At 41.1% G+C, this 13,531-nt stretch overlaps 1 protein-coding gene across 1 annotated transcript in view; it reads left to right on the forward strand.

Moving 5' to 3' along the window:
• The first annotated feature begins 836 nt into the window (after positions 1-836).
• The window catches only part of KCNC4 (potassium voltage-gated channel subfamily C member 4), a 160,729-nt gene continuing 148,034 nt past the window's right edge, over positions 837-13,531 (forward strand). Inside the window, exons 1-2 of the mRNA XM_040424096.1 lie at positions 837-1,512; positions 5,268-6,198. Of these exons, the coding sequence (XP_040280030.1) occupies positions 904-1,512; positions 5,268-6,198 (1,540 nt within the window). The 5' untranslated portion in view covers positions 837-903. The remainder of the gene's footprint in view (positions 1,513-5,267; positions 6,199-13,531) is intronic.

Below are 13,531 nucleotides of genomic sequence, written 5' to 3' on the forward strand. Positions count from 1 at the left end.
GCCTCCACCTGCTGGATCCTGAATCCAGCACAGCAAGGACAAGCAGCCCCTAGTTCAGGGAGTGACGCCTCTCCATTAGCTCCCAGCTCAAATTACTGAGGAAGGGTGACATTGAAAAGGCAACGAGGAACATCATTGGGTTATGGCATGACACATACACATCTATATGCTGCTAAGCAAACTTCAGCTAGATCCATCTTGGAATTCAGGACTTGGTTACCCTCTATGAGATTCTATACACCACATCAGCCATCTAGACAACCTTCATTACTTGGAGGAGACCAATTGTTGATCTAGCAGGAACAGCGTCAAGGAAACGTGTTCTTCACATCTGAGCAACTTCCATCCTGTTCTCTACCTATGAAGAAAGGGCCTACGCTGCCTGGGAGGAAACAGGTCTAATCTTTTTGAGTGGGAAGGAATCTGAGGAACACAGCTCGCTCAGAAGATAAAGCTAGTGGCTGTCATTGTGTCAGTATTCACCCAAGTGGAGTGGCAGCAGTGTGAAGAAGTAGTGTTAGCCCAGGTGGAGCAGACGCATCATTGTCAATCAGATCAGCACAGGTGGAGCAGGTGCAGGAGCCTACCCTCCGTGCATCAGCACCAGGCCACTACAACCCCCAGCATCTGCAAGGTGCCTCATTATCTCGGCAGAGGACTGTGTCCTCCAGAGATCGTGTTTGTTTTCGTTTGTGCCCATGATTGCTGAGCCAGTTCTCCAATTGCTATAGACAATTCCTCCTCATCATCATCACAGTCACTCCCATCCCCAGCGCCTTGCTCTCTGCAGCTCTCTCCTCCTCTCTCCGTCACCTGTTGGAAGACCCGTGCTGTCTCATACCCCCAGACAGTCTCTCTGGAAACCCCTGAGACTGTCTAAAGGGGTCTTACCAGGAGAAATCTATGATTAGTTCGGTGTGCGTCTCATCTTACCGTGGACGAAAGTCTGGGAACAAACCCCCCTCCAAAACATGTCTGAAGGAGGAGATGGCAAAGGGGGAAGACTCTGGCAAGATTACCATCAATGTAGGGGGCACCCGGCATGAGACCTATAGGAGCACCTTGAGGACGCTGCCTGGCACTCGCCTGGCATGGTTGGCAGACCCTGACACCTCCAGTCACTTGGATATTGAGACGGAAGAAAACGAGTTCTTCTTTGATAGGCACCCAGGTATCTTCTCCTATGTCCTCAACTACTACCGCACAGGAAAGCTGCACTGCCCAGCGGACATCTGTGGACCTCTGTTTGAAGAGGAGTTGGCATTCTGGGGCATTGATGAGACAGATGTGGAGCCCTGTTGCTGGATGACATATAGACAGCACCGGGAAGCCGAGGAGGCTTTGGATATTTTTGAAAATGTAGAACCTGAAGATGGTGATGAGGAGAAGGACTCCACACCAGAGTTACTGTGTATAGAGGAGAGGCCAGACAGGTCCAGAGGTCGGTGGAAGAGATGGCAGTCCAAGATGTGGGCACTGTTTGAGGATCCCTATTCATCTAAAGCTGCTAGGGTGAGTCTTGTGCTTTGCTATGTTTTGACCCCCCATACTAGGAACTCCACAGCAATGTCCTACAAACCAGATGCTGTAGAGCTTTAGTAAAAGTAATGAAGGAGATTCAGATTTCTAGCTCTGTTCCTCAGACAAACTGGAAGAAAAATATACACTGATATCCCTGAATCTTCCTCCTGAACCTTTATCTCTTGCATTGATGGCTGTTGCTGACCAGAAACATAACAGTAATGATTAAAATGATACATGATCTGGCTTTTTGTGTACACAAGATTATATCACAATAATTGTAACAATATAAACCATTGCCTACAAACTTCTGTTATGGATCAACAGAGTAATGTGCCTGGCCATGAATTATTGCTAACTACCAGTCACATCCCCAAAAGCATCCACTACATACAATAACATAATGATCATTAATCACAAAAAAAAAACAGGTATGTAAAATGGTTTGTTTTTTGGCCAGCATATCTGCCAGGGTCAGACAGACCATTGATGCAGCCTGTGCAACTGAGCCTTTTAGGAACTTGAAGGGTCCCTGGAAAAAAAAAAAATGTGGCCCCCATATTGTAGGAGGGTCCAGACTGACAGAAGGCATAGCATTACAAGTAGGCAAGGTCAGCAATACCATAGTGCAACACAAAGTAGGGCCCTAGCAGAACCAAATAGCACAACACAAACTACGGCCTCAGAGGAAGTACCACAAGTGCAGCACGAAATACCTCCTCAAAAGCTGTACCTCTGTGGTGGCCATCTACGGCTGCCACATCCTGTATTTCTCCTCCAGTTGTCTCTAATTAAAGGGAACCTGTCAGCGGCAAAACCCATCCCAAACCGCCAGCAGTACCTTCAAGTAACCGGCAGTGAGTTTCGAATGATGATTTTCTTACTGCATTCTGATGAGGCAGAAGTATGAAAAACGTTATTTTATCCTCTGTCCGCCCTATTTTCCAGTCAGGCTTGAAGTCAAGGGGGCAGCGACCTCTTTGCTTCAAGTCAAGGTAACTGCGCCCCCTACCCTGACCCTTCTCCTGTGACTGACAGCTGGCTGTCGGGGATAAGCACTGTCAGTCACATCAAAGGGGCAGGGAAGGGGGCGCAGTTACCTTGACTTGAAGCAAAAAGGCCGCTGCCCCCTTGACTTCAAGCCTGACTAGAAAATAGCACGGACGGAGGATAAAAGAAAGTTTTTCACACTTCTGCCTCATCAGAATGCAGTAAGAAAATCATCATTCGAAACTCACTACTTGAAGGTACTGCTGGCGGTTTGGGTTTTGCCGCTGACAGCATCCCTTTAAGATGTGGAGCAGGGGTCTTAGGCAGTGAGATACAGGCTACAGCACCAAGCTAGCCCTACCTTTAGCATAATGTCTAAATTTCCTCTAGTAATGACAACTATAGTGCCCCCAGTAGAATGCTCCCAAAGTAGCCAAAGAAAGGAAAAAAATAAAATACTTAAATCCCATTCCAAGTAACCGTCTCCATTGCAAGCGACGGGCCTTTTCCATCCTGTGGCCTGAGATGCCTGTGTTTCTGCGCTAGAGAAGGGCTAAGGCTGCCACTTGACATCGGTGCCGAGGGAAACTTTCCTGTATGTTTTACGGCCAGTCCACCCCTACCTTTATTCAAACGGGTGAATACTATCTTAAAGAAGGCCAAGAGTAACAAATTGACTGGCAACAATCTATAAATGGAGCAAAGTGGGATCACAGGACTAGTCTACCTCCTCCTTATTCACACTTTCTTCAAGAAATCGCAGATATCCATGACAATCACATCTGAGTTAGGCCTCATGCACACGACTGTGTCTGTTTTGTGGCCTGCAAATTGCGAATCTGCAAAACACGGATGTCGGCTGTATGCATTCCACATTTTGCGGAACGGAACCTCCAGCCCTCAATAGGGCAGTCCTATACTTGTCCATGATACAGACAAGAATCTAACGTGCAATGGACGGAATGGACGTGCAGATGCAGACAGCTCACAAAGTGCTGTCCGCATCTTTTGCGGCCCCATTAAAGTGAATGGGTCCGCATCCGACCTGCAAAAAATACAGCTCTGATGTGGCCCCAAAACACGGTCATGTACAATGTACATGAGGCCTTAAAGATAGATGAAACTGTAAGCATTTACTTCAACTTACCACCTCCCAGTATAGGAATAAATTGTAAGAAAGGTCCCCTTGATCAGTCTTAGAATCTTCTATCGTCTTTCCTCAAACTAAATGGCAAATATCAGAATTGTTTTGTACAATATACCAGTTTTTTTCCCAAACAATTTTTTTGTCACATGTAAGGCTTGTGAGGCGGTGACAGGAGTCATCTATGAGGGGAGATATGTGTCACCCAGAATGTTGCAGGAAGCATTCTAAAGCGGCCTTGCTTACCAGGAATGTGCCACCAAGGTGCCCGGCCTTGGTGGAGTAAAAGCCCTAGTCTAGGTGTCCACTAAGTTAGCTGGTGGACACAGAAAATAGATAGTGTAGCTGGTTCAGCTAGTTCAGGGCGGCCTTTTACTGGGAACAGGCAATGTGTTGGGTGGGTGCCTGTTCCCCAGGTTCCAGTCCGGGACTTGAGGCACGCTCATGTCCAGGGATCCTATTTAATCCTGCTACTGGATCTTAGGTGTGTCTCAGTCTGGAGGAAAGGCAGACAGTGTGAGGTAACACTGTCAGTGTGCTACGACTGCTTGACCCGGCTGCGATCAGGATGTACTGGCTGTACTTTTGATGAAAAAGCCTAAATAAAGAGGACTTTTGTTGAACCTTTTAGTGACCCTGTCTCTGTACACTGGTCAAGTGAGTATGGTTCCCAACAGGCTTCTTTTGAGTATTTTGTGACAAAATGGGGTTATTGAACATAGTACTCAAGGTCAATTCTTATTTTTTTCTCTACTAGCATCCCCCTTTCACAGACTAATCTTTTTCTTCAAGGTAATTGAACGAAGCCTTACAAGTAATAAAAAAATGTATATTGTACAAAACGATCCTGATATTGTCCTTTTAGCTTCTGCTTGTCCTAAAACTGTGTTCAGGAGGGAATGTAATTTGAAAGATATCCTTACTCACATCTATGGAAGTCATCAATGCAAAAGTTTGTGTTAGTTTTCCATTGACATGGAAAATTAAATATAACATCACCAAAAATGATTTAAATATATGTTTAACGTAAAAACGTGATTTAAACAATAGGTCATTTTCTGATGACACATTCCCTTTAAGAAGAAGGCATCAACATGGAACCAGACATGTGCTATCAGCTAAGAGGTATGTAGTGTTAAATATACAACCAGAGGTTCGTTGACTTGATCAGGGGGTGCAAAAGCACTCACAAACTTACTGTTATTAAAGCCTCAGTTAAAGATTTGGGTGGTGACAGGTTCTTTTTAACAAACTCTTAACATTTTCTCCTTTTCAAGTGTCCATAACAAGAACATACAGTAATGTGGATGAGCTGATCTAAAAGCAAATTGCACTGAAGTTCTTACACTGACAGAATCATTGAAACAGACTCTAGTCATCTCACTTTCCTATTGGCTAAATGCCCAGCAATCTGAGTGACCAAAGTTATTGCTCAGGAAACAGGCGGACTGAAGCTGCAAATGAAAATTAGCTCATTTTAGGACATGTAAATCAGATACTTGTTGCTCACTGAAACCTCATGCAGACAAGTTTTTGTTCCATAGATATATTTTCCATAATTTGAATGTGTGCAAATGGAAAATCTGTGCTTGTCTCTTCATTTCTCTTGCAGGTAGTGGCCTTTATTTCTCTTTTCTTCATCCTGTTGTCTATTACCACTTTCTGCTTGGAGACCCACGAGGCTTTTATTGTGGACAGAAATGTAACAGAACTGGTCATTGTGGGAAACGTGACGGAAACTTTAGTGGTAAAAGAGATGAAAACAGACCCTGTTTTGACTTACATAGAGGGAGTTTGTGTTTTTTGGTTCACATTGGAATTCATTGTCCGAATTACCTGCTGCCCAGATAAGTTGGTCTTTGTGAAGAACCTACTGAACATCATAGACTTTGTGGCAATTCTACCATTTTACCTCGAAGTGGGTCTCAGTGGCTTGTCATCCAAAGCTGCAAGGGATGTTCTTGGCTTCTTACGTGTAGTTCGCTTTGTCCGGATTTTACGTATATTCAAACTGACAAGACATTTTGTTGGACTACGAGTTTTAGGGCACACTCTTCGTGCCAGCACAAATGAGTTTCTGCTTCTAATCATCTTTTTAGCTTTAGGGGTTCTAATTTTTGCCACCATGATCTATTATGCTGAACGAATAGGTGCAAAGTCTTCAGACCCAACTGGAAGCAACCACACACACTTCAAGAACATTCCCATAGGATTCTGGTGGGCAGTGGTAACCATGACTACTCTTGGGTATGGGGATATGTATCCACAGACCTGGTCTGGCATGCTGGTGGGGGCTTTGTGTGCCCTAGCTGGAGTGCTTACTATCGCAATGCCTGTTCCAGTCATTGTGAATAATTTTGGAATGTATTATTCTCTTGCAATGGCCAAACAAAAGCTTCCAAAGAAGAAAAAGAAACATGTCCCTAGGCCTATTCTGCTGGACTCTCCAACTACTGCTAAATCTGAAGACACTTCACATCGTAACAGCACCCAAAGTGAATCCTGCCCATTGGCTGGTGAGGATGCCACTGAAAAGAGGACAGGTAAGATGCACAACAGACATGTGTAATTATAAGGGAATTGTTAGTGGGCAGATGTTCTCTTGATACCCATGGCTTATACATAATCTCAGGAATCAAATGCTTGAACATTCATGGCATTACTTTAATCAAAAGATGTTTAATGGGACTGCAGAATCAGACTTGGGTCTAACTCCTGGCACCCTGCCAATCAGCTGACTGAAGGGGCCTTGATGTTTGGCCGAGTTCTTCGTAGTTTACCAGGCACAGCTCTGTTATTTCTGCTTGTGTCTGTGCCAGGTTTTGCAGCTAAGTCCCATTCACATAACTAGGACTTGGCTGCAGGGTGCTGCAATACCACACATAGTCACTACCAGATTAAAGAGACATGCCTGGTAAACAAAGAAGGGGATATGTGTAATCTAACTCCTAACTATTTGATATTGAGGGTAGACCATCAATATTGTAGATCCAGAAAACTCCTTTAAACCTTACAAGTCACCACCTGTATTCTAGTTTTTTGGGAAAGTTCATACACAGGTTTTTGATGTAAGTTTTTGAGCAAAGGCCAGAAGTGAATCCAACAGGAATGAGAAGTACAATCCTTCCTTTACATTTTTTATTCCCTTTCAACCCATTTCCTGTCACAAAAAGCTATATGTGAACCCATCCTCAAGAGTATAATTCTGCTTGTTGACAGTGAAAAGAATCATAACAGCTTAGCTGAACCTCAATACAATGGGACAGGTAGTTTGTCCTATATCAAATTACTTAAAGGGATTTTCTGAGACTTTCATACTGATGACCCATCCTCTGGATAGTTCATCAGTACCTGACCCGACACCTGGGATGCTCGCCAATCAGCTGTTTGAGAAGGCAGTGGATATTCAGAGGATAGGTCATCAGTATTTAACTCTCAGAAAACCCTACTGAAAATGACCTACTGTTCAAACCCCATTTTTATGGTAAACATATTTTTTTGGTGAGTGTTTCAAAAAAATTTCCATGTCTCTATATATATTTTAAAAAATGTATCTAATCATGCATTTTTTGCCCTGGCCACTAGACCTAATAATAGGTCATAATTTCCTGTTTTGTACATCTTGTTATCACCACAGGCAGAATTACAATGACAAGTAACACCTCTCTATAGATGACACAGATTCTACCATTCACAATACTGTAGGTGAAATTACAGCTTATCTTCTCCCTCCTGACCCCTGCACAGGTCACAGAGCTGTCACTCTCCCATACAAGTCAATGATGTCCCCTACTGTGCCAATGAGCCTGTGGCCTGTGTAGCTGCTCTTAAAGAACAGGAAGTCTTGACATATTTTAGGCCTGGTGGCCAGTTTGGAAACTTCAGGACTTTAGGATTTTTATTTAAATATTGATAGTGACATGGAAAAATAAAAAATCACTAAAGATTCTAAAAAAATGCATTTAAAATAAAAACTTGATTTAAATAATAGGTCATTTTCTGATGACACATTTCCTTTAACAGTGTTTGATGTAAATAAAATGCACAGCTCAGAATGCACATCACAAGAGAAATCTGATTCATTTTGTAAAACAGGGTAGAGAGGTGGAGATATGTTTTCATATATTTTACTATACTCGACTGCATCGCAGCTGTGCTGCAGTCACGACATGAACGCCTTGTGTGGTCATACCCTAAATGTTGCGACTGAGGACAGAAGATTTTTTACATGGTGGGACAAATTTACTAATGTTGTTGCACTTGCACCTTCTCATAATTTGCCACCTTGTAGGTGCATAACGGGGCATCAGGTTTCAGACCTACTTGTAAAGCCAAAAAGAATTATCATGGCTTATCGGAAAGTGGGCAAAACTTTTAATGTGACAGTTTACACCAAAATTACGCCAGAATTTTGGAGGAAGTAGATCAACCAATGGGTGGCAAAAAGTTAGACAAAGGTGCCTACCCATGCTTCATTTATCATAAAGCATGAGCCACTGCAGTAAATATGGTGCATCTCTAGATTGTCTAAAGTCATGCTGTCTACATTTCTACAGATTTTAGTAAATCTGCTACAGTGCAAGTCCAGGGCAGTCCCGTTCTCTTGTTGCTCCCAGACATTTGCACTTCACAGTGACAGGACAAACAGTTAAGTGCATTCTCTAGGATTTAATAATTGTAACCAGACATTGGACAGAACTGTGTAGATTCAGCACTGGCGCTACTTATGAACAGCTGGTTGGCAGGAGTGCGGGGTGTTGGACCCCTGCAGATCTGATATTGATGACCTATCCTAGGGATAGCTCATACAGTTAAAAAAGGTGATAGCATTGGCAGGACATATGACAAAATGGGTTGTGCTCAAATTCTTCCTAAGTACAATCAGATTTACTACTGAAGTTTTCTATGGATATTACATGGATGTGTGCTTGATTTTGTACATTGATCCTTGCTATGGGATTTGCTGAAATGCACTAATACACTAAATTAAGGTATCCACATACATTTGGCCAGTTGAAAGTTATGTGGATTTCAACATTTTCCTATAATGTGTATTTAAGAAAATTGTAAGCATGACTACCTCCAGGATTGTTTGTACACCATGGTTTCCAAAGCAAGCGACATTCAGGTTCATGTATTTTTGATCAGGGTTATCAATACAAGGTCTTGATAATGTCTTCCAAAGAATGTCATTGTCTACATTTCTGTCCATCTGCTAGATCTGAAGTATTTGGGTTACCAAAATAATTCTGATCTGTATTATGTATTCTCATCATGTCTAACTAGTGATCATTGTATTGAGTCATAAAATCGATATGACATTGTAAGCTAAGTATATGTTTCTCAATAAACCCATCTTATGTGTTATAGCATGGTTTATATAGTAAGTCATGTATTTGAAATTATTTTATTAAAGTTCTATATTTCTTTATCATTTCTAGTATGAGGTATTAATATCGTCAACCACTAAACTTGAAACTCATTAGCACAAAATGTAAAATGCCACGAAATTATGTTAAAAACAGATATTATGTGAACACATTCTTAATAAGCTTTACTGTAGTATAAGTTAAAAGAACACTAAACAGAAAATGAAACGTAGAAAAAAAAAGAATTTCTTAATTAATCTTGTCTAATTATATTGTAATTAATACTATGAGAAATACAGATGCGTCCATCATTACCTTAGCCTGAATTTGCTTAAGCACTCAAATTTCTAGCAAAACAATATGAACACACTGGGGCACATTTACTAATACAGATTTAGACTATTCAAGTGATTGACAGGGCCAAGCATCCTTATTGTTCCGATGACTGGCCCTGGTTTACTAAGGTTGATCATGCTCTTTAAAGGGAGTGTATCATTGAAAAATGACCTATTTGTTTACATTGTATTTTTATGTTAAATACACTTTTAAAGCATTTTTAGTGATTTTTTTTATTTTTATGTTCCATGTCACTATCTATATATATAAAAAAAAATAATATCCTTCAGATTTCACACTGGCCACTAGGCCTAAAAATGGCATGATTTCTTGTATTTTGAGAGCAGCTACATAGGTCATAGACATGATGGACAAGAGCTGATCCCATTGACCTATATGGAAGAGTTTTCTAGGCATGTATTTGTGACCTGTGCAGAGGTCAAGGAGGTAAAAGATACTGTAAGTTGTGATATCACCTATTGTGAATGGTGGATCTGTGAGGTGTTACTTGTCATTGTAATTCTGCCTGTGGTAATAATGATAATGGCTACTGAAAAGCTACCTGTACAGAACAAAAAATAATGAACTATTTGACCTAGTGGCCAGTGTGAAAATTGCACGATTAACTACACTTTTAAATATAGATAGTGACATCCACCTGAAAAAAGGTTTCACCTAATTTGCAGTCCACTGCCTGTTGTCAGGTAAGATCCATCCCATGTAACCAAGACACAGAAGATGGCTTACAGGAAATGATTGATAAAAAGAACTGCTTCTACACAACTTTTGAAGATTATAGGAGCCTCCTGTGTGTCTGTAATTGTGATCTTCCACTCCTTATCTGTTCTCTGAGCTCCGGAGCTGAAAACAAACATAGTGGGAAGTAAGAGAAAGGATGTCACAGCAGTACTGGCAAATTCCAGAGAAGGAATACACCCCCTGCTTCTGAGTGGAATGCATCTAGCTGTGCAGCTGAAACAGAGAATAAAATGGCTGAAAAAGACTTTAGGGAAGCCCAAAAAATGTTCCTTCACAGTTATGATTATACAAAAAACGCAGCCATTATGCAAATTCAGAGACACCTAAACAATAGGTCATTTTCTGATGACACATTTACTTTAAGCCCAACCTTTAGCATGCCTAGCTCCCTCCTAGTAAAAAGGTATGCAAAAGGATAGCAGAAAGATTTCTGATTTCTTTTTGTTTGTATAAAAATCCCTCTGACAAACACTGTGGATGAGTATTTTTTCATTTAGTTTTATTTTATACTTCTATATTTAGTGTTCTTTTTAAGGTGAACTATGTAATATAAACATTTCTCCCTTCAGACGATGTAGTCACTGCAGTGGCAGAGAACTGCAAATACCTTCTGCAAGTGTTATTAATGATTTTAATAATCAAATATATATTGGCAAAGTTCTAATCTGTAAAATAATTGTAGGTGTACAGAAACAAGAGTTTCAGTTTAAGATGTAGTGATGATAAGTGCCTATTTTGATCAATAAATGGTGATTGGCTGGGCTAGGTACAGACCCTTTCGACATTCCTCTTATGTACTAGACAAAACATCATCAAATGCTTTCTGCAACTTTAACAGGGTCCTGTTCATTCTCAGAAACATTGGGAGTCTTAAAGGAGTTTCCAAGGTATTATAAAAATTAGGCAAATCAGGCTATGTATTAAACTAACAAAAGATTGTATACTCACCCGTTCATTCCCCCTCTGCACTAGCGCTATTACACCGATTTTTCCCCTAGGGTTCCATTACCTGAGCTCAGCAGTCTTGTGTCATTTATGCCTGAGGCTTGAGATTGGCTGCAGTGATTGCGTGGGGTATATGGGCACATCACCACTGCAGCCATGTAAAGAAAGCCCAGTGGGAAGAACTTAGTGGTTGTCTGAGTTATTTTTTTTGACCTTTGTATGTTTCTAATAAAATGTAAGTGGTTTATAATGCACTTACTTCATCTGCAGTGGCTCCCTTCTCAGATTTCACTGAGGACACATGACCTGTGATGTCAGCTTCTCTTCCTGCTCTGATGATGTTTCATGCATAAGCCTGAGAAAGCAGGTCTGTGTCTGTGCATGAGATGTCACTGTGCTTGCCACGTCCACTGCACTGGCTGAGCTGCTGCTGTTTGCCCTGTGTCTCCCTCCCACTAGATTCTTCAGGAAATTTTAACCCCTTCTACCATCAGCAGCACAGACTCAGGGCTGGAGGCTTTGCTGAGCAGCTGCAGGCAGTGAAGAGTCAAATGCTCAGGATCTTTCCTCCTTATCCTGCAGACACAGAGCTGACAAACTGGAGGAGTTGTGCAGAGCATTGCACAAGAACCGGTAGGGGGAAGATCCTGTGTGTATCAGCAGTGTCATTGTAAGGGTCCATTTACACGTCCGCAAAAGTTTGCGGAACGGGTGTGTACCCGTTTATTTTCAATGGAATAGAACATGTCCTATTCTTGTCTGCAGACATGGACAAGAAAAGGCATTTCTATTATAGTGCCGGCCATGTGCGGTCCACAAAATGCGGAACGCAAATGGCCGGAGTCCGTGTTTTGCGGATCTGCAATTTGCGGACCGCAAAACAGTTGCGGACGTGTGAATGGACCCTAAAGCTGAGACTTGTAGTCCTATACATACAACATGCTTCTGAGTATACCAGCAGTCAGACATTTCACTCAGGGCAGCATTTTTATTCACTCCCTTTGCAGATTATTGTTATTGCAGTAAACAAAAAGCCAGAAGAGAACTAGGGAAATTAGGAATTTCTTTTCCCTAAATCTCGCTTAGCTTAGTTATATATTGCTGACCATCAGATTTACAGTGCTATATATTTTTTCATAACTCGGACAACCCCTTTGATTGTAGGTACTGGTGGAAAGGGGGAACTGAAATGGTTATTATTAGGTCTTTTGTTTTAAAACATGGCCTTTGACCATTTTTTTATCTTGGAGAAAACTTTAAAAGATGGGATGTCACTGATCTTCAGTATGAGCTATTAAAGGGGTTGTCTCACTTCAGCAAATGGCATTTATCATAAAGACAAAGTTAATACAAAGCACTTACTAATGTATCGTGATTGTCCATATTGCTTCCTTTGCTTAATTTTTCTATCATACACTGCTTGTTTCCATGGTTACAACTACCATGCAATCCAGCAGTGGTGGCCATGCTTGCACACTATAGGAAAAGACACCGGCTTATGCACACTCCCACAGTCCTAGACACCAGAGGGGCCCGATGCTTTTTCATACAGTGCGTAAGTACGGCCACCACTGCTGAATTGCAAGGTGGTCGTAACCCCTGGATATGAGCAGAGTATAATGTGATGGAGAAATTAATCCAGCCAGCAAGAAGGCAACATGGACAACCACAATATATTAGAAAGTGCCTTGTCTTAATGGTGTCTACATGATAAATGTAATTTGCTGAAGTGAGACAATCCCTAAATTTTTCTACATTTTTACAAACACCAATACGACTTTTGCAAACAAGTGAATTGTTCTTTTAAACTGATGAAATACAATAAAATTTAAACAATTGATCATATAAAGAGACATGAACATTCTTATTGGTCTTTGTGTTTCGTTGTTGATAGGACTAGTAATACTTGCCTGCCTTAGAAATATTAAAAATGAATACTAGTCACAACATGTTCTACATTGAAAATATTTAATTTAAAAGAACTCCTGATTTTGCAGCTGACCACGGTTGGTTTGAAATTGTGGTCAACTGGTGACTGTTGTTTGTCCAGTGTTCAATATGTACTCTAAACTTTCATGAAGATTGGCATTTTTCTAGCATGATGTAAGAAATTGTTGTTTGGGAACCGAAAGATGTGTATGAAGCCTTAGACAATCACTGATACCCATTTATTTCACTGAAGGTCTACAAATCACAGCAATATAAGCCGCCATGACTGCTGCCAGAATCCTAGAGAATAGGGATGTCAGGGCTGCCTATACTGTAGCTATATTTAAATAAGTACATGAAGTATAATATATATAAAGTTGCAAGAAAAAGTATGTGAACCCTTTGGAATGATATGGATTTCTGCACAAATTGATCATAAAATGTGATCTGACAATCGCAGTCTGCTTAAACTAATAATACACAAATAATTAAATGTTACCATGGTTTTATTGAACACACCATGTAAACATTAACAGTG

The sequence above is a fragment of the Bufo bufo genome, chromosome 3 (assembly GCF_905171765.1).
Source record: "Bufo bufo chromosome 3, aBufBuf1.1, whole genome shotgun sequence".
Classification (NCBI taxonomy): domain Eukaryota; kingdom Metazoa; phylum Chordata; class Amphibia; order Anura; family Bufonidae; genus Bufo; species Bufo bufo.